The 24,994-nt window shown below is 40.3% G+C and overlaps 2 protein-coding genes across 2 annotated transcripts in view; both read left to right on the forward strand.

Annotated features, from left to right (window-relative positions):
- Nucleotides 1-24,994, forward strand: part of ds (dachsous cadherin-related 1) — a 91,309-nt gene that overhangs the window by 46,430 nt on the left and 19,885 nt on the right. The window lies entirely within an intron of this gene.
- Nucleotides 8,751-9,570, forward strand: LOC136347795 (uncharacterized). The gene is made up of 3 exons (XM_066298096.1): nt 8,751-8,924; nt 8,979-9,331; nt 9,451-9,570. Exons 1-3 carry the CDS (start codon nt 8,817-8,819, stop codon nt 9,515-9,517), a joined length of 528 nt encoding a protein of 175 aa, XP_066154193.1. The 5' UTR covers nt 8,751-8,816; the 3' UTR covers nt 9,518-9,570.

The raw sequence follows: 24,994 nt of genomic DNA on the forward strand, positions 1-24,994 counted from the left end.
GAGCGGTACAACTGAAGAGATTTTGGTTATGGAGAGGACTTGGCAAAATTAAAAGAAAAAAACGAGTAAAATAAGCACTCTTGCTGGTGCATGCTTTGCGATCTCCATCCATGTCTCGCCATTAAAACCGTTTAGAGGGCGCTTTCGCACCTGAGACCACCAAAAGGCCTCATTGTTCTAGTTACCACCGAGCTTCTAATGATATTCAGACGTAATAAACTTATTGCCCTATCGGGTTTTGTTATCACGGTGAGGCGTGCCACGTACTCATTGTCACTGAGCATACCTGAATAATACGACACTATCTCGGGCCTTGCGCTAAAAATTCTTAGCCAGTAGGTACTACCTACTGGTACTATCCGGCTCTTAATCTGTGCATATGCTATGTGTAGTACCAATGCGCTCGTTTTATTCGCATTGGCTCAGTCACATACTGAGAATGCAAATTAGATTCTTAATTGTTCGGTTCTTGGGCTTATTGCAGATGTTCGGAGATAGTCCGTAGAGCTGTGGGATCGACCATCTTTGTGCCGTGGATTAGATTAGATTCTCTATGGAATATTACAGTCTGTTTGTGTCAGGTCTCAGATATTATAAGGAAATTGCCTTCGTCGAGAGCAACAAAAAAATTTTTTTAACTTAAAAATGAAAAAAAAAAGGGAATTCTGTATGTGGTTGCACACAAAAATACATATGTGTTCTAACCACGGGGCAATAATTAAAAACAATACTGGACAATGTCCAGTTCGCGGATTACCATAAGTTGGCCATCATCCCACATTCCGGCGGTGTCTTCCTTTAAAATGCCGTATATTTTTCAGGGGACCATACCGTAGGCTTAATGTTGATTAGCCTTGTTAAAGAGACCACTTTTTAAGAAATATTTAAATTCAGAAGTGACCCTCTTAATAGGACTGCTCTTTTTTGCACATCATTGAAATGCAAAATTATGGAGCAATAGTCATTAATTTGCATAACTCGGTCTCTTTTTTCCATCCGAAGATGTTCTTTCCAAACGATACGGGATGATGGTTTATTTTCGCTTTAGCTTTTTTTTTTTAATGGAACATTCATGGGTTTCGTCAAATAACCCATCCAAATATCCATTTTATTGCGGAATTTTCTTATCGGTTTCTGTTTTTCTCTTCAATCATCGTTTTAATCATTTCTACTATTTTAGTTCATAGATTTACTTGATTAGTTGAAATTCTTAAAAACTTAAGCAAAACGTATGCGATATTTTTCTAAGCTCTTTCATGGAACTGTGGACCTTCATCGGCAGCGGGTGATAATTGAAAAGCTAAATTGGTTTAGGATGGGATGAGAAAAGCATTTTATATTTTAGTCTTGAACAAACACATTTTTCTTCTATGCAAGCAATGCCTTCGTTTGAATGTTTGTTCAACAGCGTGATGTTGCCGATATCGGATTGTTTTAACAAGAACAATTTTTCCTAAAAAGTAAAAATTGTTCGAGGAGGAATTGGAAAATCTAATGTTTCTACGTTTTTCTTTACTTTTATTAATTTTACTCCGGGGTGGACCAAGAATGACGAGTTCTCGGTTCGCAAAACTTAACTTCGTTCTGTATAACAGAAAGGAAGCAACCTCTTCCTTCTGCTCGGATCTCTGAAATAGAGCGGGGACACTTAATAGCATCGGGGGCTTAAAAAGGGCAGAAACCAACAGGAACTATTAATAGCGACATTACAATATAAAATCAATAAATCCAGCAAATTATTTGCCACTAACTGTTTCTCATTGACAGTTATGCATGGTAATTTGAATATATCGTCTAAGCTCAATATGCAATTTGCTGTAACGATTTAGTTCGGAAGACGCAGTTTTCCGGGATGTTATAATAATTGATTAAGGTCTCGTGCGAGTCCGACCCTGCGGATTTTTGCCTCTAAAACACATCCCAGAGGTCTCAAAAATGTTTGCTTGTAGGCCGTGTGGTTCCCGATAAATACGAGCGCGGTTCCGAAAGTGATTCATGGACCATATCAAAATTCGCGCTCTCCCCAAGTTATGGCCAATAAAACGGATTGAGCCCAGTTTAAATAATCTTTTTCGGCATTCGGCGAGAGCCTTTATTAACTTTTACATGACGGTATTTTTCTTATGGGCAATAATAATGTCTTTATACGACCTACAATTTTTACCGCGGACGAATACGCTCGTCTCCTCCTTTTTTTTTTCCCTCTTCTTCTGTTAGGTCCTTTCATTTACCCGAATCGTACTTGTCGGGGCGACCCGCATATTGACCTTAAATTCTCGGATTATCTCGGACTAAGGCCAATTGGTTCTAATATTTTACGACACATTTCTAAACAGTTATGGCGCGGCAAAAATCCCTGTGCAAACTTGCATAACAATTAATATTGCCCGGTTGTTATCGTGCAATGGCGTCTTATTTGAATAACAAAGACATAACACTTGACATACGATTTAAATAATAGTTGTTTAGTGTTGCTTTTACTACCTCCCGTTTGGAGACAGAAATGCGCGCGTCATGCTTATGCCAATTTGTCTTCTTCTCTCGTCTATTTTCGCGCATTCCTGAAGTTAGCACCGAAGAAGGTCGTTTTGCCTGAAAACACGCTCAGAGATCTGCTCTTAAAGGGCCATTTCCAAATCGGGGGGAACAAGGGCCGGTCCACGGGCTGAACGTTTTTACCCCTTTTCGTGTTGGTGGGCGTTTGAAAAGTATATGTATGTTTTCGCGCATCGACAAAGATTTGATGGTTTACATGGCACATCAGGTTATTTATACGTAGTGAGTACCGGCAAACACCCAGTAGTAAAAGGGGGGAGGGGGGGGGGAGTGTATAGCGGAATTTATTAACGTGAACATTAGCCCCCCTTTGGCGATTGGGACAAAAACGGAAATGTGTTTCTTTGTAAACGACCCTGCAATTTAAATTAATAACTGTACTGGACTGGAGCCCAACAAGCCCCTTCGGAAAATAATAAAACTCTAAAAATGTACGTCCGTTATTATCGAGCTTCACGGTACCATCGTGGACGTCTTAAGGATCCGTAAAGTTAACAAGTTTTTGCAACCGCCCAAAAGGGACGTACGCGATCGTTTTTTAAAGAAATTGGGAAATTACAAGCTATCAATATCGGAGCGGATGCCCCGGACAAATAAAAAGATTGTCCATTGTCTTTAAGAACACTGCACTTTAATTGAAATTCAGCCAGGAAGATGATATCGTAAAGTCGTGGCAGTCTCGTGAATAAAGCCGCAAAAAATTCCAAGTAAATTAACAATCTCTCGGGTTATGCCTTCTTATTACCCTGAAATTACGTTTTCGGTAATTTCGATGAGAATGCGTTTTAAAGCAACATTGTTAATAACCATCGAGTACGTACATTCCTAACGTACATTTTTGCCGGTGCTGCCATCCCAGTCCGAGTTGGTGCTGACCACCTCTATATCTCGCGAACCGCTAGATAAAAATCTGCAATTGTCTTTTGTTTTGTTTGTTTATAAACGCGCGCACTTGCACTTAGAGGGCATTCCTGGCACCCGAAACAAAAGAAAGGAGCATGTATACAGCGGCGTCGTGGTTTATTTCTAGTACCGCCTCCGCGCTCATGAATAGTGAGCAACCTCATTAGCGAGTCCGAGACAGTAATGACCGCAGTACAGAACCAAATCGGTGACAGCGACAAGAGCGCCATCTCGCAACCGGCTATACGGGTACTCGGTACCAACTACTACTACTTACTCGGACAATCTGATTTTCTAACACCGTCCCGTTGCGGTATGCCCAGTTAATGGATCTTCTAAATAGGAAGTTCAGTCGAGCCAATTAAAAACGGTCTTATCTGGACCTGTCAAACTTACCAATGAAATATCTTAATGTTGTTGCCTCGTGGATCTCTTATTAATATTATTAATATGTTCATTTTTATTGCAGGTAAGCCGAGAAGCTGACCACCTCGACAAGTAGTAAGTGCATTTCAAGCATTATAGAATTTACAGGATACAGGCACCACCTACACGCGACAATGATCAGAATTGTTTATTCAATTCCCACTTTAGTGACAATATTAATTAGTATCGGCATTGTAATATTAAACGCTGCCGAAGAGGAAGTAAACCGACAACGATTTGAATATATCTAATGGATAACAATTGGCCACGTGTTCTGTACGTTTGCGGCGAATTGTTCATTTATTCTTTTCTTTTATTTGGGATTAAGGCCTCACACACACGTAATGCACGCTCATTGTGCACTATAATCTCAGTGAAATCTAATTGAGAACGTTCGCCCTTTGTTAAGGGCAGGGACGTTCGTCGGCACGTGCATATGTGACGCGCTCAAATGTACCTACGTTCGTCCGAGCACTCCGGTCAGCTTTAACTGAGAACGGTGGGGCACAACTCCCCACAACGATCGCAAAACAAAAAGAACTGACCATAGATAGCTCCAGCTTTGAGAACTTTAAGGTTTGGGCAGTAATGCTCATCAGGAACGTATAACCGTATCGCATTTAACGTATCGCATAAATCCGTTTAAATACTTTCATTAGTTGGGGCCGGGGCATCCTTTAAGATGTCAGTGCATGGGGTTATCTTTTTGTGCGACCCATGCGGTTGTTGGGCCGCCGAGTCTTTCTTCATTTAAATGTCGAATCTGCCATTTAGCCAATTAATTCGTTTTGCCTCCAGCAGAGACACACGTGGTTTACGAACACAGGAAATCGATGCCAAAATGGCCACTTGCAGATCTTATTATTCTTCGGTCGGATAATTTTTGTGAGCGGGTTTGCAGCTGCAAAACAGAAGTTTAATCATGTAATGGAAGGTTCGCTTTGGAATTAATAAAATGTGGTCGAAAAAAATGACCAAATTTTACGGATAAATCGGGGTACATGGGTTAAGTGATTCTGTAATGACTCTATAAGACTTGTCCAATGTTTTCGACCATGTTAGCCTTCAACGTGGTTCGCACGGACGCAGTCATGCTTCCTTCTAAAAATCGCCTCTACGTTCGCCTTCCGATTTTCTCCCTCCAACGATTAAAGAATCTCCGTGGTGTCGCCTGAAGAACCACTTTTCCTTTCCACGTTCTTCAAGCGGCCTCCTAAAGGTTTTTGACTACCTCTCTCTTGAGCGAATCTAATTGGTCGTGCGTCCTCTTTCTCTCTCTCTCTCTCTAGATCAAAGATAGAGAGAACGCCTGCAAGCCATAATTTTTCACATAGGATTTGTCACCTAATAAGTCAATTCTAACCGCTCATATTTGATATACAACGATTACCGTGAAAGATAAGACGGCTTCTGGTTTTCAAGCTGGGCGCTCCCTCATCATTGAGATTCAATTCGTTTCGTATGCGTGCGCGTAACTAATTGCGCTCCCTAAAGTGCCGCCTCTGCTTTTCCATGAAGTCGAAATAAAAATGCGCGATCCCATTAAAAGACATTTTTTACCGAAAAAACCAAACAAACGACTTCTGATGCGCGATATACGTTTACGGAGAGTACCACCGTGACCTACGACCTCTCGTTCGGTCGTACGACTTGAATGCAGAACTTTAAAGCACGGAAAGGGGTTGCTTATCTGTCAGATTACATCAATATTTCAGTGCCGGCACAGACGTGGGCTGTCTATCTTCCGAACAATGCCAAGAGAAGGCTCGTTTCTGAATACAAATTTTCCCATTTATTAAAAATATAAACGTTTTATACGGTCATGGACCCGAAATGAAAGCACGTTGAAACGAAATATTTCAGTATGGTAAATCTACCTCCTGAGAATCAATTATTCGATTATTATTTATTAGTCATTAAAGAAAACTTTGGCCCATCCCTGATGGTTGCGCAATGGGTCTGCTTTCTAATAGTCCTACGCACATTTTCTGTGTTATAATATAATATTGTGTACTTACTAATAAATTTACCATTTAATCGAAAGGAGATTGCTCGTAGTAAATAGATTTACAACAATATTGCGGCATTCGTCTTTTGCACGACCTTATCGATTTTATTGGTATCCAATGGCATTTGCCGTTAGGTGCATTACCTTGGAGAAACCTAATCTGAGCGAAAAACATAAGGAAAAACGTATGTATATGGAATATAACTAACGACTAATTTTTCTCCGCAAAAGTCGAACTCGCAGCTAGAGCACCGATTCAATGCTCATAAACTGCATGTTTAACTGCCGCCTCAAGGTAATATCCGTTATTACTCATCGTTTTCAGAGCGAATAAAATCGATATTCTTCCTCATGATGAGATCGGACTGAATTCGAAGATTTAGAATTTGATTTTCTGCCGGTGTATGAGATCTTTCAGGCTGATATTGCATTATCTAATGAATTACTAATGGAAGTAGCACCTGCGTGGAAAAATTTGCATGCAATCGGCAGCATTAGAACTAATATTAATTGCATCCCAGCTGGTTAATGTTAATAAACTAATTAATATGTCCGAGGAATTCTTTTACAAACTGACCGATATTTTGCATATTTTATTCAATGGGAAAATGATTTTATTGTTTTTGCTACGGAGGCCGATCGTAATCAGCGCCATCGATCAAATAATTGAGTCACGTATAGGAAAAATAAATCAATGGTGGATAAGTATGGTCGGCACGGAGGCAAACATTCCATATATTAAGACACATTTGAATCATAACATATTTTACACTCTCAGACACATAAAGCAAGTGCCAATTGTTGCAATATAGAAAGGAAAACTGATAATGATATATGGTAATATAAGAAGCGTGATCTCATTTGAAATGGTTCTTGGTAATGGCGCTTTTTTCGAAATTATGATTTATAGGGAATTTGTTCACGATTTGGCCGACATAACGCAAGTTTCTCCTTATACGCTTCTCCGCGATTTGCATACGCTGACGAGGGAACGCTCAAGTGTCTTTTGACCGTAAAGCGGCGAGGAAGAGTCTCGCGCTGCGACTTCTACCTGCTAATTTGCCAGTTTTTGGACGTGGACGTTGTGCCAAATTGCCGAATTGTCGTCGGTACCTTTGGTCTCCGAGGAAAAGTCTTGCAGGGCGCGAACGCGGTCTCTCTTCCTTCTCCCCTCGGATCTTCGATGACACGTTCTTCGCACCACCAGCAACAGAGCTCCCGCCGACATTCGCAAACCTGCACTTGCTTAAATCAATTATTCTCCAATCATCATCATACTTTGCCATTTGCGTTAGCACTTCTAATTACTAATCTGCCAGTTTTTCAACGTAGCAGTTTATCCCCGGCAACACTTCTTGTCCTCGATGATTAAAAAAAGTGTGCGGGCATTCCTCGAAGCGATTCTCGGACAGTGAGGCATTAAAAACCGAATAGTTGGTATTTAAATCGAAACACTCAAACCAGTCAACCAGTGGTTTTTGTGGCGACTTATTCCTTAATTTATCAATATAGCGATAAAGATGGGGCACGTTGAAAGGAAACAGCGAAGCAAACATGGACTTGTAGCAGGAGATAATAATCGAGCTAATGAGGTAAAAGGGAGAAGCAGTTATGATAATATGACTTGATCTAATGTACGTCTAATTTAGGCATTAATTAATTTTAATGAAAAATTCCTCATGTCTCGAAGCTTATCGATATCTCACACTCGCATTTTCCCATCAGTGACCGGGGGTGACGTTACATTATTTACAGCAGGTGTGAACCGTTGCGAAAAAACCGTATTTGCAACAATAGGCATGATATTACCGCAATTTCACGAGGTCCGATCGAGGACCGAGTGTTAAAAAGTCGTTAATTCTTAGTAACGTCCGTAGTTGCTGAAAATAGAAGAAAAGGAAGAAGGTCTTGCATCAAACTAAGTACTACCTTCGAGTAGCGATTCCTAAATGGATTTCGCATGAAACCAGTTCCCGGCAAGCATCGATGATATTAAATGAGAGTGGAAAAATGCGTAATATGTCTAGGAGTCCATTATTCTCTTTTGCAAGTTCGTTTTTGTTCCATCTCGGTTAATTATGCTATTAGATGTCAGTAGCGTAGCTTCTGAATTCGCTTTAATCTTCTTGACTCATCAAAAACGTATCAACAATGAGTGAGTTACGAGACAAGAATTTCCATTTCCATCGCCACGATATTGTGCAACAAGAACGTTTCCCTTGTAAATTCAATCTTCGGATTAAGCGAGATTATGCGCCGAGGTGATTGGTTGCACATACATATGCCAAAATGTCATAGAGCCGCTCTGGTATTGTACCAGAAGCCGTAAAAGTACCAGTGGCTGAGTCTCTGGCCGTGGATCGATTAGGATTTCATCTATTTAACGGGATCCTTATGTGGATATCGCCTATGGAGCGTTTGTGGGGGATGTAAAGGAGTGGATACATTAGAACAGCAAACATCATAAATCGAAATAACGGTTAACCTCCATCGCTGATGAGTGGCATGAAATTTATGGACAAACTAACGTGAAACGTTAATCCGGTGTTGTAACTCAGTCAGGTGTGACAATGCAAACAGCTGGATTAGAGTGTTGTTCTTGTAAGCAAAAAAGGGGAAAAGCGACTAAACTCTAAAACTCTCTGGCTATGAGGTGCGTCATTAATCAAGATTCTCAATCGCTCCAGAATTGCCTGAGAACGTCGGCTCTCTAATCGATAGGAAAAAAAAAGAGACCCGAAACGAAATCTCAAAACCGCTTCTTTGTACCAAAACTGGAACCATTTTTCACAGCTTCCCCAAATATTTTTTTAAATCCGCTCCAATGTGACTCTACGTCACCTTTCGCAGGAAATGTTATACGAATCGATGAGGAATGTTTTACGATGAGTTCCCGAACATTTGATGAGTGCAGATCGATGTCATGAGTAAAATGAATGGGATCATTACGGTGTTATTGATTGTGGGATGTGTGTGCCTGGCCGCTCCAGTCGAGGAACCAAAAGAAGCCGATGAAAGTTCGGTTGCCGAGGTAGGTTCCTTCTCGTTATGAATGGTAAAGAAGCGGATTCATTTAAAATTTCAGGAAGAGAAGTCGGAAAAGGGATACAGCAATAACTGCATTCCGACACCGTGGGGATGTATAAACATCAATGACCCGAGTTACCGTCCGAGGGTAATAATAATTTGTGTTTCTACTTCATCCGCCGTTTCTTGTGTTAACGCTCAATTTAATCAAGATGAAATCAGCGACTTTTTGGACCCTCAAGTCTCGGAAGTAAAGATCAAATTTAAAAAGACATCCGACGGGATAAAGTCCCAAGACGAGAACGCGGAGACACAGCTAGAAGACCGACAGATTGAGCTTAAAATGGATCTTTGCATCCCCACCGCATGGGGCTGCATCGACATCTCTGATCCTTCTTTCAGGCCGTTTGGGTAAGATGAGTTTCGAAGCGTCAAACCCCGATCGGACTCAGGAATTTGCTGAGAATATCTTTTTGCACGCTTAGGAATCTGGGGCCGCAAGGTTTACTAATGTTCTGTTCGTGTTTCAGGCCAATGGAAATAGATGGTAATGGCCGAGAGAGTAAAGACGAGCCAAAAGAAAATCCTCCCACTTAAAATATCGTTTTCTGTCTTCCGATTTGCCATCTTCCTGTCGTAATATATCCAAATATTGCAATCTAGGTGTTCTATTGTAATTATTATACCGGGCGTCTCACACATCCTACGTGACAGATGAACGGTTCGAGCCACAATGAAGGTATAGGTCCAGTACGGGGTCGCTCAAAAAAAAAAAAAAAAAAAAAAGAGCGTACTTTCCTCATGTTGAACTGCGAATTTCAGCCGTTTGACAGCTCTTCAAGCGATGTCAAGTTGGAGTTGCGGTTGTCGCAACCGCACGCTCCAAGGACAATCGAAATTCGGAATGGAACGCGCTGCTTGCGACTTTTGCATCGAAACCGTCCCGTTTCCGCAAGGTTTTGAGATAATTGCACACTCAGTAGCGGCAAATTAGCAACAATACGTGTAATTTATTTGCCATACTGCGATTAAAGGATTATTGTCAATATTCGCGCATTAATAAAATTTATCTCGATCGTTTGTGGTTAAAGCGGGGCAGGTAAAAACCGTCGAGCGGTAATTACTTATAAAATACCCTTCTGGTTCCTGAAAATAAAACAACGGTTACATCTACTGCCTTCCTAATAAAAGCAGAGATAACAGGCCGAAAACCGGTTAAAAATTTTAGATTGTCAGCGGGCAACCAGTTAAATTTTTATAATTTATTCCCAGATGACAGTCAAAATGGATTATCAACATTTAAAAACATATCAATTAAATAATCTTCCTTAACGAAAAGTGCCGGGATCTGCCTCTAAAGAATTTCGACATCGGTGTTGTTCTTATTAAGACGTTGTTGATGAATACGTTTTTGGACTGAGACGGGCTTCTTCGTAATTACTCGTGTGGGCTGACGGGAAGGTTCCTCTGAACTCTGTGATTGGGAAAACGGATGCAAAATATGGGAGAGATCAGTCATAATCCGGGTAAAAAATGCGGTTTCGACGTTTCCGCACCTTAAAATATATTGCGGTGGCATTCTTTCTCGTAAAATAGCTTCAATTATTTATTGCGGTTCACCGACAGCCGAGTAATAACACTGCCAAGACCACATTATTCTTCGGCCAAAAATTACTACTTCCATAGGAAGATGATGTCCGCGGATGATTCACACGTATCGATACGTCACGCAGCGTATGGCACAAAAATTCACCGGTTTCATTCTAATCAGTTTCGTTCGCATGAATGAGAGTCACAGTCAGTCTTCGAGAAAATGTTAAAATTCCGATCTTTTTTCTTGAGTGCGGCCATGTTAGAGCTGTTTCTACTTAATGGCTGGTATCTAATGTTTGCAATCCTCTCGAATAATCAACAATGAGTCGTCTTGAGTATATGAGCTTCTGTTTGAAAAGCGGACCTCTTAAATCTTAAGTGTAATCCTTCTACTAACAAAGATGAGATGGATAACGCCAATTTATAATTGTGCACGAGTGGGCATTAGTAATTGCAGCAAATTAAATACAAACTCGTTTTTAATGGTCACCAATATTGAGTCCTTAAAAAGTCTTTGACAGTCGAAAGCTTTTAATCTCGGATCGCATTAGAGCCTCGATAGAGGCAATTTGAAAAATACCCATTAAATCGAACGGCTGTGTTGAGTATAATATCAAAGGTAACCGACGCTAAATAAACTCAAAAATATACGAAAACAAAAATCATTACAAAAATTGATCGAACCGAAAGCTGACAGTTCGGGTTACCCAGACATGTAGGCCTGTCCGAAGTAATGGATGGTCACCAAAAAATGTCATCTTATTATCTCCGGATATTTTTTCACAATCGATCATTCTTTATATTGTCAAGAAATTACTTAATGTGATTTTTTAATTTTAAACACGATTCTGAAGATTACGGATCCCCCCGACTACGACGCTGTGTTCATGTGATCAACTAATTATCGCACGTCAGGGGCGTAGCAACTTTGAAGAAATATCTCGTTAATTTTTAGACGACCTCTCTTCATTAATATCACCTTTATTCCTCGCATTTTTCAGATTCTCTCCGCAATGTTCCTTTGGCGGTACCGTTAAGTCTCCAACATTCCCCGCAATGTGTTCGCTCTTAATTAAACACGGGGTGTGCCGAAGACGCTGCGCGCAACCGATCCAGATTCCGGCCATTTTTTCCGATGGCTGGAACGAGGTCTTTGGAAACCCTCCGCGATTAAGAGCTTACCAGATTAAAAAGCGCCTATTAAAAACCAAACTTGAACCGAGCCTTATCGCACCCATTAAAAGGCTAAAACCTTTTAAGGGGGCGTATAATGTACGTGATTTGTTACACTATAATGCTTGCACGATTCAATAAATACCCGGCAATTATAAACATCATAATATATCGATTTTCGAGCGTTATTTATCGTAATTATTAACCAAAGTTTCGAAATTCGAGGCGTACGAAAGGCTATTCCAAAGCAGCCCAAAATTAGTGGAAATTTGGGTAAATGTAGCGCCGGAGCGAAATTAATTTCGAAAAAATCTGATGCAAAAGTCGAAGGGGGAAACCTCGGAAACGAATCGGAAAGTTCCAGGTGTAAGTGATTCGATCAGAAAAGGGAAATCGGTCGGCGCTCCTGTCGTCCCATTCAAAATGGCGTCTGCGACATTATACCGTCAACGTCATTCCGAATAGGACGAGGTTAGGATCAATCGGCGCGTTTGCCCTGGCCGGTTAATAGCCCAAAGCGACGTGAAAAAACCTACACACTGGCGGGTAACGTTAAAAAGTGCTCAGTTTTAGTGAACACCTTCATTTTTCTCATTAAATTACGGCAGTAAAATGCACGTCATAAAATAAGAAAGTAGCAATGTTGGTACAATCCGACTGCAATAACCATAAATTTCTCAATTACTTCTTTTAATACCTCTAGTTTACATATAATAATAACTTATCCGATTACGAACGATAAATAAGTGTTTTCAACTCGTTTGCAACAATGGAACGAAAAAAAGTGTGAAGGCCGTTCTTTCGCCGATGGAAAATAATGTGAGAAAGTAAGGAATTTTAATTTTTATTGAAAATTACTCGACCAAATAAATATGCGAATTTTTAATAGGTGCGATAAAACTAGAAACGCAGAGGAATACCATTTTTTTGTTCTCGAGCTTTTTTGCCTCCTCGGTTCCACCACTGATGCGTGTTTTTAATGAAGTAATTGTGGTTGTCCTTCGTGGTCGCTAAATGGGTGTGCTGCACTCCTTTAAACGAGGCGTTACTTTGAATTTTAGAACAGCCATTTGCATATCACTTACTGATGGTAAGTGCGCAAATATCCTCAATATCCCAAGTCTTTATTGACTTCTTTAGTTCGCCTAATCTAATATGATCCCCATTGCCAGATAAGTAAAAAAGACGATCGCGTTTATTATTTGAATATTTTACCATCTTAATGGGTAGACAGGGTTCAAGGTAAGTCTGTGTAACCCCCGGAACAAGTTGTCCGTCTTCGAACGACAATTACTTAACCAGTTCTGTGCTGACATAACAGGCGAGGAAGAAGGCAGAAGCCATGCTGGTTTCGCAATTACGGATGATACACATGGGCTCATCAGTACCACCGCCGTTATTATTATCATTATTACGTGACCAACCGGTAGCGTGGCTGCGGTCGTACTTCGACCAATGACGACGCACCGCCTCTCTGCCCAAAGGCCTCCGAAAATTACTTCTTCGTACCTGAGATTCTTTGATTGCAACATTTCAGTTGAATTCGTTCAATGCGTGCTATTATGAAGTGCGGTTTTTCGGGGAAACGCGGTATCAAATAAATAGAAAATATTCGAAACGGCCATACTTTAATTTGAAACATGGCACAAACGGGACAATACGGTCAAAGAATGGTTTATAAGGAAATGCCAACACCAAATAATGCACGTTGCGCATTCACGTTAAGCTATGTGGAAGGTTAGGAGGTTTGCCAATGTTTAGTCGTGACTGCTTAATATTTATATGTGTAAAAGGTATCCTATAGAATGCAGAATTTATACATTTTCTGCTTGTCCGCTTCTGTGAAGATTTTTCCTGCATTTGGAACTGTACACTTTCCTCTTCAACTTGCGGTCGTACATTTGTTCACACTCGCGATTGAAATCTCCGAAAAGCGGTAGAAACTCCGACGTTTCGATGTTAATGACGAAGTGGAAGACGATCATTTGGTCATGATCGACGATCTGAGATGAACCCAAAGCAATTCCACGCGAGTCGCGTATTATGCTGAAAATAAAACATAAATCATACAGAGTGAAATCAAATGCCGTTTCATTGGAGTTTCCGTCATTTCAGGTCTCATTATGAATATGGCAACATAAATTTAAGCATAAATTTAGCTCTCGGAATGCGAAAGAAAGAGAAAACGCGTCGTTGGAGAGTAGCTTGACCGGATGGTTTCAAAATAAACTATATACGATGTTGTGGCAGCATAAACAAAAGGAGTTTCATATTTATTTATGGGGTTCGATCAGATAAGTGTAGTAATTATCACCGGTCGAGGAGGGATTATGGTTTTTAATTTGCTTTTGAAATGTTAATACGTGATTTATTATTGAAATTGGGCCCGTAGATTTTTTTTCTAGTTTTGCATTCAGCAACCAACACACTCGACCAGACAATGGCGAGTGAGGTTGCACATCTTTGACATTGTTCCCCGTGTTAATCAGCTGCTTTTGTAAATTTTATTTGAATATCTCTATGTTATTTGAGGGAAAATGGATTAGAAAGTCCGTCGCGGACGGCGTGTCTTGGAGCTTCTGCACCGAACAATTCCAAAAGTGTTTTGTTTAAAATGTTTATCATCGCGGCGCAGCGGGAGCGTCACGATTATCTCATTTAAGGCATTAGAGGACTTGGTAAATCTGCCTTAATTGAGTTACATGCCTTCGTTGACCCAATTCGCGGTGAGAGATGTTAACACCCTCCGGCGATGAAATATCGTTACTATTATTCAAATTCGGGTACGATACTTTCATAATTGTTAAAGGTGGGTGTATTTACCGCAATTATTATTGAATAACTGAATCCATTCCTCTTTTGCATAATATATTGCCGGTTACGCTCTATTAACGGCCGTTCTTAAAGGACAATGATTCGTTGAAAGTAAAACCGCTCATTAGCGAATTTGGGCCAAGACTGGCACATTCAGGAGTAACGTGCAGGTGAAATATTTCTTCTATTATTAGAAATTCACGGCATTACCACGGGAAAAATTACCCATAAACAGCCTTTAAATATTTACTAGATGCAGTCAGTCAAATGCACAATCATGAATTGGTAATGGAGTTGTCTTACAATTATTGTAATCGTATTGTAACGGTGACTTTGGACCAATAAGGGGGCGGTTACATGGAAGCAGCTCGTTAAATTCTTCAGGAAATATTTCAAGAAAATGCGTCGTCGAACGTCCTATTTCGATCCTGTTTGCTTCCCGTTCTCTTCGCCGCGAACCGAAACGAGCCCACGTGTACGTAGTCCCAGCCGCGCTCCGGCTCGTCGGCACCTACCCGACGAATTTTCCGGGTTTTCCCCAATTTCGGTGGCGTTTCCACGTTGCTGCAGACGCTCTTCGACGGAGGCGCATCGAAAGACCGCTTGTGAAGAAAGAACTCGGTCATTCCCCGTTACTATACGCTTTTTTTAAATAGCAAGACATTGGGCATCTAATCAAAACAGATTGCGGCAATAACTCAAGCCATCACGGTCGTTTTGACAATAATGCCGAACGTATTTATTCTAATAACCCATTTGCCTGGCAATACAACAGGCCACTATCTTACATCGTTATTACATCGTTATGTAACATAACGGTAACGTTGGAAAATCTCATCATTTTTGTTTATCGGAGGTATGGAGATACGTTACTTTCTAACAGTACGATTGGTCACATTCTGTTGTGTCTTTTTCTTTAACCCAGAAATATATTTATAGAATATCGCGTCGGAGCAAGACGAGTAAAACCGTCTATCTTGGGTAAATAACCGTAATTAGGAAAACACATTCCAAGAATAACTTATGGTCAATACCGGGGTAATTATTCGCCATATACTTGGCCGTATCATTACGCGTATCCTTGAGAACGTGAGTTTTTAAAATTAATTGCAAAATCCACGATTGGGCCTAATCGTACTTTTTTCTTTTTTTTTTTCAGTTATTATCGCTTTTCTTACAAATTGGTTTTTGGCGAACGACGAAATTCACGTACGTCGATGTGGAACTTTATTTATCAACAGTGAAATGCCCGAGATGTTTCTTCTTACGCAACAATAAGGGTATTTCTCCAGTCCAATAATAGTGAAGAGGATGCAAAAATGCATAGAATGCATTGAGGCAGTTATTATTAGATTCTATTAGCTGTTTCCTACCTATTGTGTTCGGGCTGAATGCAATCTCTCTCTAGAAAGTAACGATTAATTGATTGTTTTTACAGTTATGTTAATAATTCCTCCTCTCGGCCTGTATGTTTTGCATTGTCGAAGGGATTAGAACGTCACGGTAACTTTTAATTAGCGGCTCTTGTATCGGCGAGTTTTCCAACTGAAACCGAGAAAAAAAATCAATTTATGTATTTTTTGGTTCGGAACAAAGCGTGATATCCTCTTTGATTTGACGAACTTTCAAAACCGCAGTGAGATGTGTATTATATTTACAATTTAAAACAAAGGCGCTTTTTTTTGAAACCTCATTATGTTTCTAAGAAGTGGATGGTAATGGTAGCCTCGATCGATGTTATGCTTCAGTAGCGTTGCGGAGCTAGAAGGACTGCGAATGAAAAAGTGTAAAAATAGGCAGTAACGATTTTCATGAGAAACGACTTTTAATTAACAGGGGACCACAGAGTCACAAGCTTTTTTTCCGATTCGCTTAAAAACCGATCATCACTCGTTAATTCTTCGTATTGAGTCTTTGTTTCAGGCGTGTAACCGTAGAAAATCGGTTCATCTCAACTACGGTTTTGGTGCACAACGTTTTATTTATTTATCAGTTCCTTTCAAATCAGCAAAAAAGGTCCGGCGACAATTACAAATTCAACCGACGTCGCAAACCTTTTCGTATTAACAAATATTAAGTTTGGAACGCAGCGGAGGAACATTTTTACGTTTTTACCCAGCCACGTTTCGAATTTGGCAAGTTCCCACTGCTTCAAATGCCACAGTGGTTGTTGGAAAGCGATTCGCCAGCGTCTCGTGATCGCTCAGTGAAATATCTCAAATTTGCATGTTTGACACAAAAGATCGACACGTGAGAATGCTCGTAAAATCTCGACGCTCAATAGCACCAACCAGTGGTGGTAGTCAATGCGTCATATTTTTACGTCCCTGTATGTTGTCATTTTAGCTAACTGGTTTCTTTGTATGCAAAACAGTTTTGAAAAAAAAAAAACAACATCACAAATATGTGATTAACTTAATTGTGATAAACGAGGGCGCAGCTCATAACTCCAGGATATTGTCATTGGAATTGGATTGAGCAATTTCACACTTTGTCATATTTATAATAATTAAATTGCCGTGAGAGAGAAAATGTACTGTGCGGGGTAGTTTCGTACGGACAATCGTTCGAACACCTGTTCAATGCAACATTATGCAAACCGCGTTCAAAAACAAAGCTGCTCATTGTCCATTATGCGTTTTGGTTGGCGGACCTCAGTGTCTCTCTCTGCCTCGCCAATTTATCATATTATGCAAATACCAATGCTGTGATACCGAATTAATAAATTACTACGAGTTACTTGCAATTTAACACTGTGACAAGATTAATAAACGCAATTATTGTTCGGCAATGTAAATGTAGATGAGTAAGCCGTGGAAATCTGACATATTACCCCCTGTATGCTGTGACAGACAGACATGGCGGACATTCCGTTTCAAGGTTGTTTTTGGACAGTGACATCATTGTCAAGATTGGTTCAAATGAGTTTAAATAAACCTGGAAAGTCCACCATCTCCGCGTTCGACATTATTGGACGTTTTCAGAGCACGCCCAAACGCATCATAGAGATGCGTAGAGTGCAGCGCTTGTCAAAAGTGTCGCGACACGTTTGTGACTTTCATACAGTGAGTGACATTAATCTTTGAACACTTACGCTTGTGGTAAATATACACAGAGAAAGAAGAAAAAAGGAATATTTATTACGGATCTATTAGTTTTTTATTAACATCAGGAATCTCATTGACTTAAATATAACCCAGAATGAACAACTTAAAAACGATCCTGGTTAACAAAAACTCAAAACACACAAATACAGGGTGTCCCACATCAAAGTGCAAATATTTTGGCCGTGGCTTCTACTAATGAAATTAACAAACGCGTATTTTTTTCTTTTTGTCCAAAAGTCTCTCGTTTAAGTTCTAGGGCTCTTTGAATGTGGGGCCCCATTTGGATAAAATAATTTATGTTGGAAGAGCCTTTCGACGGATTGTCATAAAATTTGGTGCACAAACATTTTTCGATCGCAGCAGTTGACAAATAAAAAAATGAAACATACCGCTTTGCCATAACATAGATATAAGGGCCGGACTATGAATATAAGGGCTCATATTTATTTAGCCGTTAAATATTTCGATCAAGTGATTACATCACTCAATTGTACCTTTCATTTAGAAACTTTTTTGCCTCTTGGAGATTTTTCGCAGAACGCATCGTTTCCTCGTAGTGGCGATTCCACATTTTACGCCTTTTTATTGCAGGAATTTGTTGATATTAAGTAGACCATGGCTCGAATAGCCACATCATCCTCCTTGTTAAAAACTCATTCCGATTGTCATTTTCTGGCATATTGTAGTCAACTAGCAGTAGGTATTACTCGTTAATGCCATTTTTGCCATATTTAATTATAAAACAACATAAAAATTAATTTTTATTTGTTTTATGATGGCTCTTCCGTTTAGCGATCCCGAGTATGCTGATATTCATTTGAACTATGGTGAGTGCAGACAAAATGCTCATCGAGCTAGAGTTCTCTACCATCAGCGATTTCTTAACCGACGACTTCCAAATGCAAGAACGTTTACAAATGTTCATATCAGGTTGAGGGAATTTGGTAGTTTCGCCACTCAGCCAAGAGAAAATTATAATATTAAGCATCATGGGGTAGGTGATGAGCAACAAATAATCAATTACTTCGATGATGATAAAATTAGTAGTTTAAGAAATGCCGAGCATGACTTAATGATCCCAAAAAGTAGTATTCAAAGAGTGTTACCTGAAGAAAAGTATCACCCTCATCGTTTAAAAAAAAGTCCAGGAACTCGTGGTCACTTTGAACAATTTTTAGTGTGCAATTATATTCTTCTTTGTTATTTTATTTCAAATAATTCAATAAATAACTTTAGGCAGGCACGGTCTAATCCGACGAAGATAAGAATTGCTTTAAAACAACTACCATGAGAAAACGACTCGTTCTGTGAAAAATCCCCAAGAGACAAAAAAGTTTTTCAATGAAGGGTATAATCAAGTAGTATAATCACTTAATCGAAATATTTAACGGTTAAATAAATACGGGCCTCTATATTCATAGTCCGGCCCCTATATCTATGTTATGGCAAGGCTGTATATTTCATTTTTTTATTTGCGAATTGCTACGATCGTAAATACTTGTACATCAAATTTTACGAAAATCCTTTGAAGGGCTCTTCCAACACAAATTATTTTTTCCAAATGGGGCCCCACATTCAAGAACCTCTAGAACTTAAACGACCGACTTTTGGGCAAAAAGAAAAATTACGTGTTTGTTAATTTCATCAGTAGAAACCATGGTTAAAATATTTGCACTTTAATCTGGGACACCCTGTATAAATGTTACTTGAACACTCCCGAAATACTGGAAAATATCCTTCTGAATGCTCAGTAATGGTTTATTTAGCACTTGGTGTGACCATTTCTAGCGCCTACAACCGCTCTCAATCTTCGTGGCATAGAAGAAACTAACTTTTCCAAATGATCAAGTGGTGTTTTTCCCCATTCCCTTTTCAGACTCTCTTGCAGTTCTTTCAAGTTTGACACCGGCCGGACTTTCTTGTCCGAATATTCCCACAGGTGCTCAATGGGATTAAGGTCTGGGGACTGGGGTGGCGTTTCGATCACTTCTGGGCGGTTGTATAAGAGCCATTCTCGCGTACGGTAAGCTTTCTGCATGGGATCATTATCCCGGTAGAACCGAAATCTGTCCAAGATCCCAAATTTTTCTGCACTGGGTCGTGGATCCTTTTTCAGTATATCGACGTACATTGCAGCATCCATATTCCCCGTAATAAAGTGCGATGCACCTACGCCACTCGCTGCGAAACATCTCCAGACCTTGAAGTTACCACCACCATGTTTTACTGATGCGGTCAAGTTTTTGCTGTCTAGAGCCGTATTGGGTTTGCGCCATACTTTTACTTTCCCATCACTTCCAAACAGGTTGAACTTGGACTCATCAATAAAAATCACATCATGCCGAAAAGTTTCCGACTCAAGCTGATGTTTTATTGCAAAAATTTAGCCGCTTTTCCTTATTCACTGCACTAATGTAGGGTTCCCGTCGAGCAGTACTCGAAGAGTACCCCAATCTCTTTTGTCGCTCTACGTAAGAGTTACAGCTGAAATTGTCACTCCTTTCCTCCGTCATAACTCTGTAGCTAACTTGGGGGAACTAATTTTTTGATTTTTTTCTATTTCCCTCTTAATCCAACGTTTATCGACTTCGGTCAACTTTTCCGGTTGACCTTTCTGAGGGATTGATTCGATGCGATTTTCCGTTTCGAAGCGACGTACGATTGCATAAACGGTGGTTCGTCTCGCATTGAATGATTTCGCTATTTCACCACCCGATAAACCTTCATCGTGGTTCGAAATTACTCACTGCAAGGGGGGTATGTTGGCTTTTACGCGACATCACTGAACTTGCATACATACATTAAAACCTATCTGAATCTCGATGAAAACTATAATGATTCCTAGCCAAATCTTTCTAATTGCATCAGCAGAAACATGTTATAACGCGTAGGTTCCCGTGGCTCATGCGCAAACTCTAACATTATCGGCGTGTTCACAGATCAACGTAACGCATCATTGTGCTGTAACTTCACGTATTCTCCAATAAATTCGAATCCAAAAAAATGATTTTGCTCAAACTTTGAGGGTTCAGACTTTGATATTGTCTTTCTAATTTAAGAACTGAAATGACCCAATATATCCCATAATTATCGAGATATATGTAGGCCTTTGAAAGACGTACTTTGTGCTGTTCAAAGATTAGTGTCACTCACTGTATACCTGATATTTTTTTTAAAATGCTTAAAAACATAATTTTATTTTGAAACAGGCGTTTAATGCATTTTTTTCGATGTTAAAATTTTTCATCCCCTATTCAGCTACCCCTACTAGTTTTTTATTTTCAAATGTAGAGGTGCCCACTGCAACATATCAAACAAAAGGTAGTTCAATAAGGGGTGTGTTAATTAAACACCAGTCGATGCGGAAAAGTAAAAGATTTTTTGTGTGAACTTCTAACTGAAACGAACGACAAAACTAGACTGAACTGAAAGACTCTTACTGTTAAGAAAGGTAATGAGCAATGCTGAATGACATTTGTTTATCAAGCATATTAAGTCTAAGCCGAACTGGCCAAGGACGGCAGAAATCCATCGAGTCCATTACGAAGAGGTATTTTTGTATAAAGGCTCAAATGTCGGTCTTATTTCAATTTAACAGGACACAATGGTATACTCAGAACTAAAATTGGATTTACAGTCTTACCGTAATTTTTTCACTCTCCTTCAAAGGGAAATAATAGAGGATTGTCTATCTAGAAAGCAAAGATTAAAACCTTAAATTTTTTCGGATTTTTCTTTAAAGAAAACTGTAGGTTCCATTGTAATTCCCATGTTCAATGTGCACTTGCCGTGGGAACAAAAGCAGCAACTGAACTCTGTATAATACCTCTTTGGATGATTAATTTAATAAAGATTTCGGTACAATGCCGCGACCACAACTCTGTATCATCCATGTCCACGCCATTGGCCCATGAACATCAATATGGAATTATGATAGTGGTAGTTTATAATCGTTCTACATGACCATTCTACGTTGGACACATTGCGGTTCAGCTTTGTCCGGCCCGTTTATAAATTACGACAACTCTGCAGGGGCGGATCCAATTGGTATTATCACTTGTGTTTTTCTCTTCTAGAGGACCTCGTGCAGATTTTGAGATTGTACAGGGTGAATCGTTGTTAATTTGCACCGTAACGAAATGGTGTGGAGGCGCTTCCGAAACGAGAACGTACCTGTGAAAGGGGTTCCGTATCTCGGAAATTAAAAGAGATATTACGGCCAACTTTGTTCAGGCTCATAAACCTCATCGAGACGATTAACTCCCTATGTAACGCATTCCGGGACAAGTTTAAGATTCAAATTCCTAAATACAGAGCAAAGACATTAATCTCGTGCTTGCCGTCCCTGGATGGAAACATGAAAGCCTCCCATTGTATATAAATCCGCGACAGTGGCGTAGACCCGACCGATCGGATGTTACACGGCTACTATAAATAATCAACATCCCAGACATAATTAATATTCGACTAGGCCTCGAGCTGAATTTATTGGCTCTCAATTGCGAACACGGGGGCAAATTTAATTATTACCCGGTAAGTTGATAGGAATTTTTCCTCGTTTATTTGCCGCGTTTATTTTGAGAAAACCGGGTGTTTATGGACGTAGTAATACCCATGATTACCTATATGAGTTCGAAGAATTGATGTTGCCGATTATCGTCTAGAATTTTTACATCGACGACGAGACGGTCGAGGTGCAGGAGATTTACTGTTTCCACGAGAAGTTCCGTTTCTGCGTTCCGTCGAGATCATCAGAAATGGGGCGAATCAAACTCCTTCGGGCTGCGAGCTGAATTTCACGTCGACGCTCGAAATGAAGGTTTTTCCCATCTATCAAGTCGTCGTTTGGTGGATTTCTTTCGAGGCGGCCTCCGATGAAAACTCCTTCAAAGGAGAAAATTGAGAGCCTTTCTTCTTCCAAATAAATAACCCTCCTGCCTGGCCTTTGTTTGCGTTGGCTTCAATACGTATTATCACTTTCGCTCCAACGTTATTTATGCGGTTGAACATCGAAATAATTTCGAATATAGTTATTTCAGACACGCACACGTTGTAACCTCTAAAATATGGCAGGCCGCATTCGCATTTAACATGTTGTTATCTACCTGCATACGATAATATTTTTGAAGAGAAATATTGTGGAATCACCGGAACTGTTTAAATTCCAAGACTAATCATGGGATTATTTTCCGCCTTTACGTTTGACGCCCAAGTAGAATTTGCTCATTTCCTGGTTCTTCTCCACCGGGTTCGAGTGATGGATCATAAATTTAACCATTTTCCGCGGAGTAATCTAAGAATCGTGTAAAGCGGAGAGGCCTGTATCTAACAATTAATTTCCTTAATCTTTTGAGCATTTGTACGAGACCCTATTAATAATGGTTTTGGGCGCATCTCACCATTGGAAATATTTCACGTTGGTCTCTTTATTTAACCGTGCAGGTTCGCAAGAAATTGGACATGGATAATACATATCTTTATGCTAAGTATCTTCTTTCGATCTGGCACGAAGTCGCGTTGCAAAATCACGTCCATCCGAGATGCAAAGTTGTTCAGCACACACACACACACACACATACACAAACACACACACACACAAACACACACACGCGCGCGCGCGCACATACACGCACATCCACATGCACGAGTACTATTGCGCACGAAGTGCTCGTTAGACAGTTTAGAAAAGTGTGAATACACCCATTCTTCAACCTCCCCTTTGTTTGAAGAGGATTTTTAATAGTCCAGTTTGAGCTGAAGAGTTTCTATAGCGAAAATCGTAAACATACATGCACAATCTATTCCGCTACTGTGCCTGGTCTGGTGCTTATCTTGGTGAGATCGTGAATTCCTGCGTTATCGATTGTTCGTTACGTGGAACCTGATGAAACAGAAAATCAAGTGTAAAAACAATGGAAAGCATGCGGGTGCAGTTAAGTGGAACGTCCAACGCCGAACCATAACGTTTCACACAAGGTTGATGCTGCCATTTGGGAACTGAATCTTTTTAATAGCGCGAAAATACCGCGCCGATGGTGGTCATCACGGATTCGTCTATTTTTCTAGGAAACGAGACGTTTATTCGTCCGCTGTCCGTCACGCTCGCCTGATGGGCAACACCCAGCGTGCACATCCCTTGGAGTGACACGTAGTGTCTCTCTTTGAAAATTCCTCACGAGACACGTACCGTACGCGCGCCTGTTAAAATAAGTGCTTTTTCTCAGTGTAGCAGGCGCGAGAATGGAAACGTCGCGGAGGACACATGCAGATAGGTCTTTTCCAGCGCATTTTTGGTTCGAACGTTTCCTCACGTAGTGTGTAACACCTAATGGGTGTGTGTGGGAGAAAGCACTTAGTCTAGCAAGTGCAAGAGTTACGTATCTAACGAGGGCTTTTTACGGAGATATGACTACGTTACGCGTTAGGCATAGCCAACAAGCCTCCCCGAAGAATCCCTTCAGGAGAATCTCGAACGCCTTCTCTTCTTGGTGTGCTGAGATATTTAGACTCCAGTTCGTTTATACCTTCTTCTAGCAATGGCGGTGAGAAATATATTATATATATATATATATATATATATATATACGATGCATTCCAGCTCTGTGTGCAAATTTCGCTGTCATTTCGCGCATATCTGCTATCTATCGAAATTTAAATACAATTTTGGTACATGCAAATGCACTGCCCTCTTCGCAGAACGAACGCTTATATATTTGAATTGTTCGGTATGCAGATATAAAGTATTAGCATGGTTTTCCATAACGCCGGTAATATTGTTTCCCCTGTATACAAGGTGTCCGTTCTGAAGCCAAAGTTGCGCGATTCGCAACCGTAAGATACGCCATTTCTGAATCTGCTAAAGCTATCGAGATCCCCACGGTTGAGCTCCGTAAACGGACACCCTGTATATCCGTGGGCTGCGTTTGAACCAAATACAATACCAGGTGTTATACCGCTTACCTTTGCGTTTAACACCCGATTCTCTGTGCGCGATCGTCCATTGGGCGGCACCTTCAGTTGCTAATTCTTCTCTGCGCCGTGGCTAATTCAAGTAACCTGTTAAATTGTGCATATTTTCACGCTTCCAACTTAAGAGGTTCTTTTGAGGAGTAGATGCGCGAAATGACCGTTAGATCAACACCTCTTGACCAGTGTCCGAGAGAGGATTCGAGAAATAAGAAAGGAAGGCGAAAATCGCCCGTATAAATAAACAGAAAGAAATTTTAGGTTGACCGTATGATATGAGCGAGCAGTAGCTACCTACGTCTTGTTCTCCTTTTTCATCGAGTTGTCTACCGGTGTTCGAACACTGGTCACATTCAAGTATAATTTCAGTTTTTCCGAGAAGCGAGAGCAAGAAGAACAAGATGCCACTAAGTAATCATCT

This window comes from Euwallacea fornicatus, chromosome 30 (assembly GCF_040115645.1).
Source record: "Euwallacea fornicatus isolate EFF26 chromosome 30, ASM4011564v1, whole genome shotgun sequence".
Taxonomy (NCBI): Eukaryota; Metazoa; Arthropoda; class Insecta; order Coleoptera; family Curculionidae; genus Euwallacea; species Euwallacea fornicatus.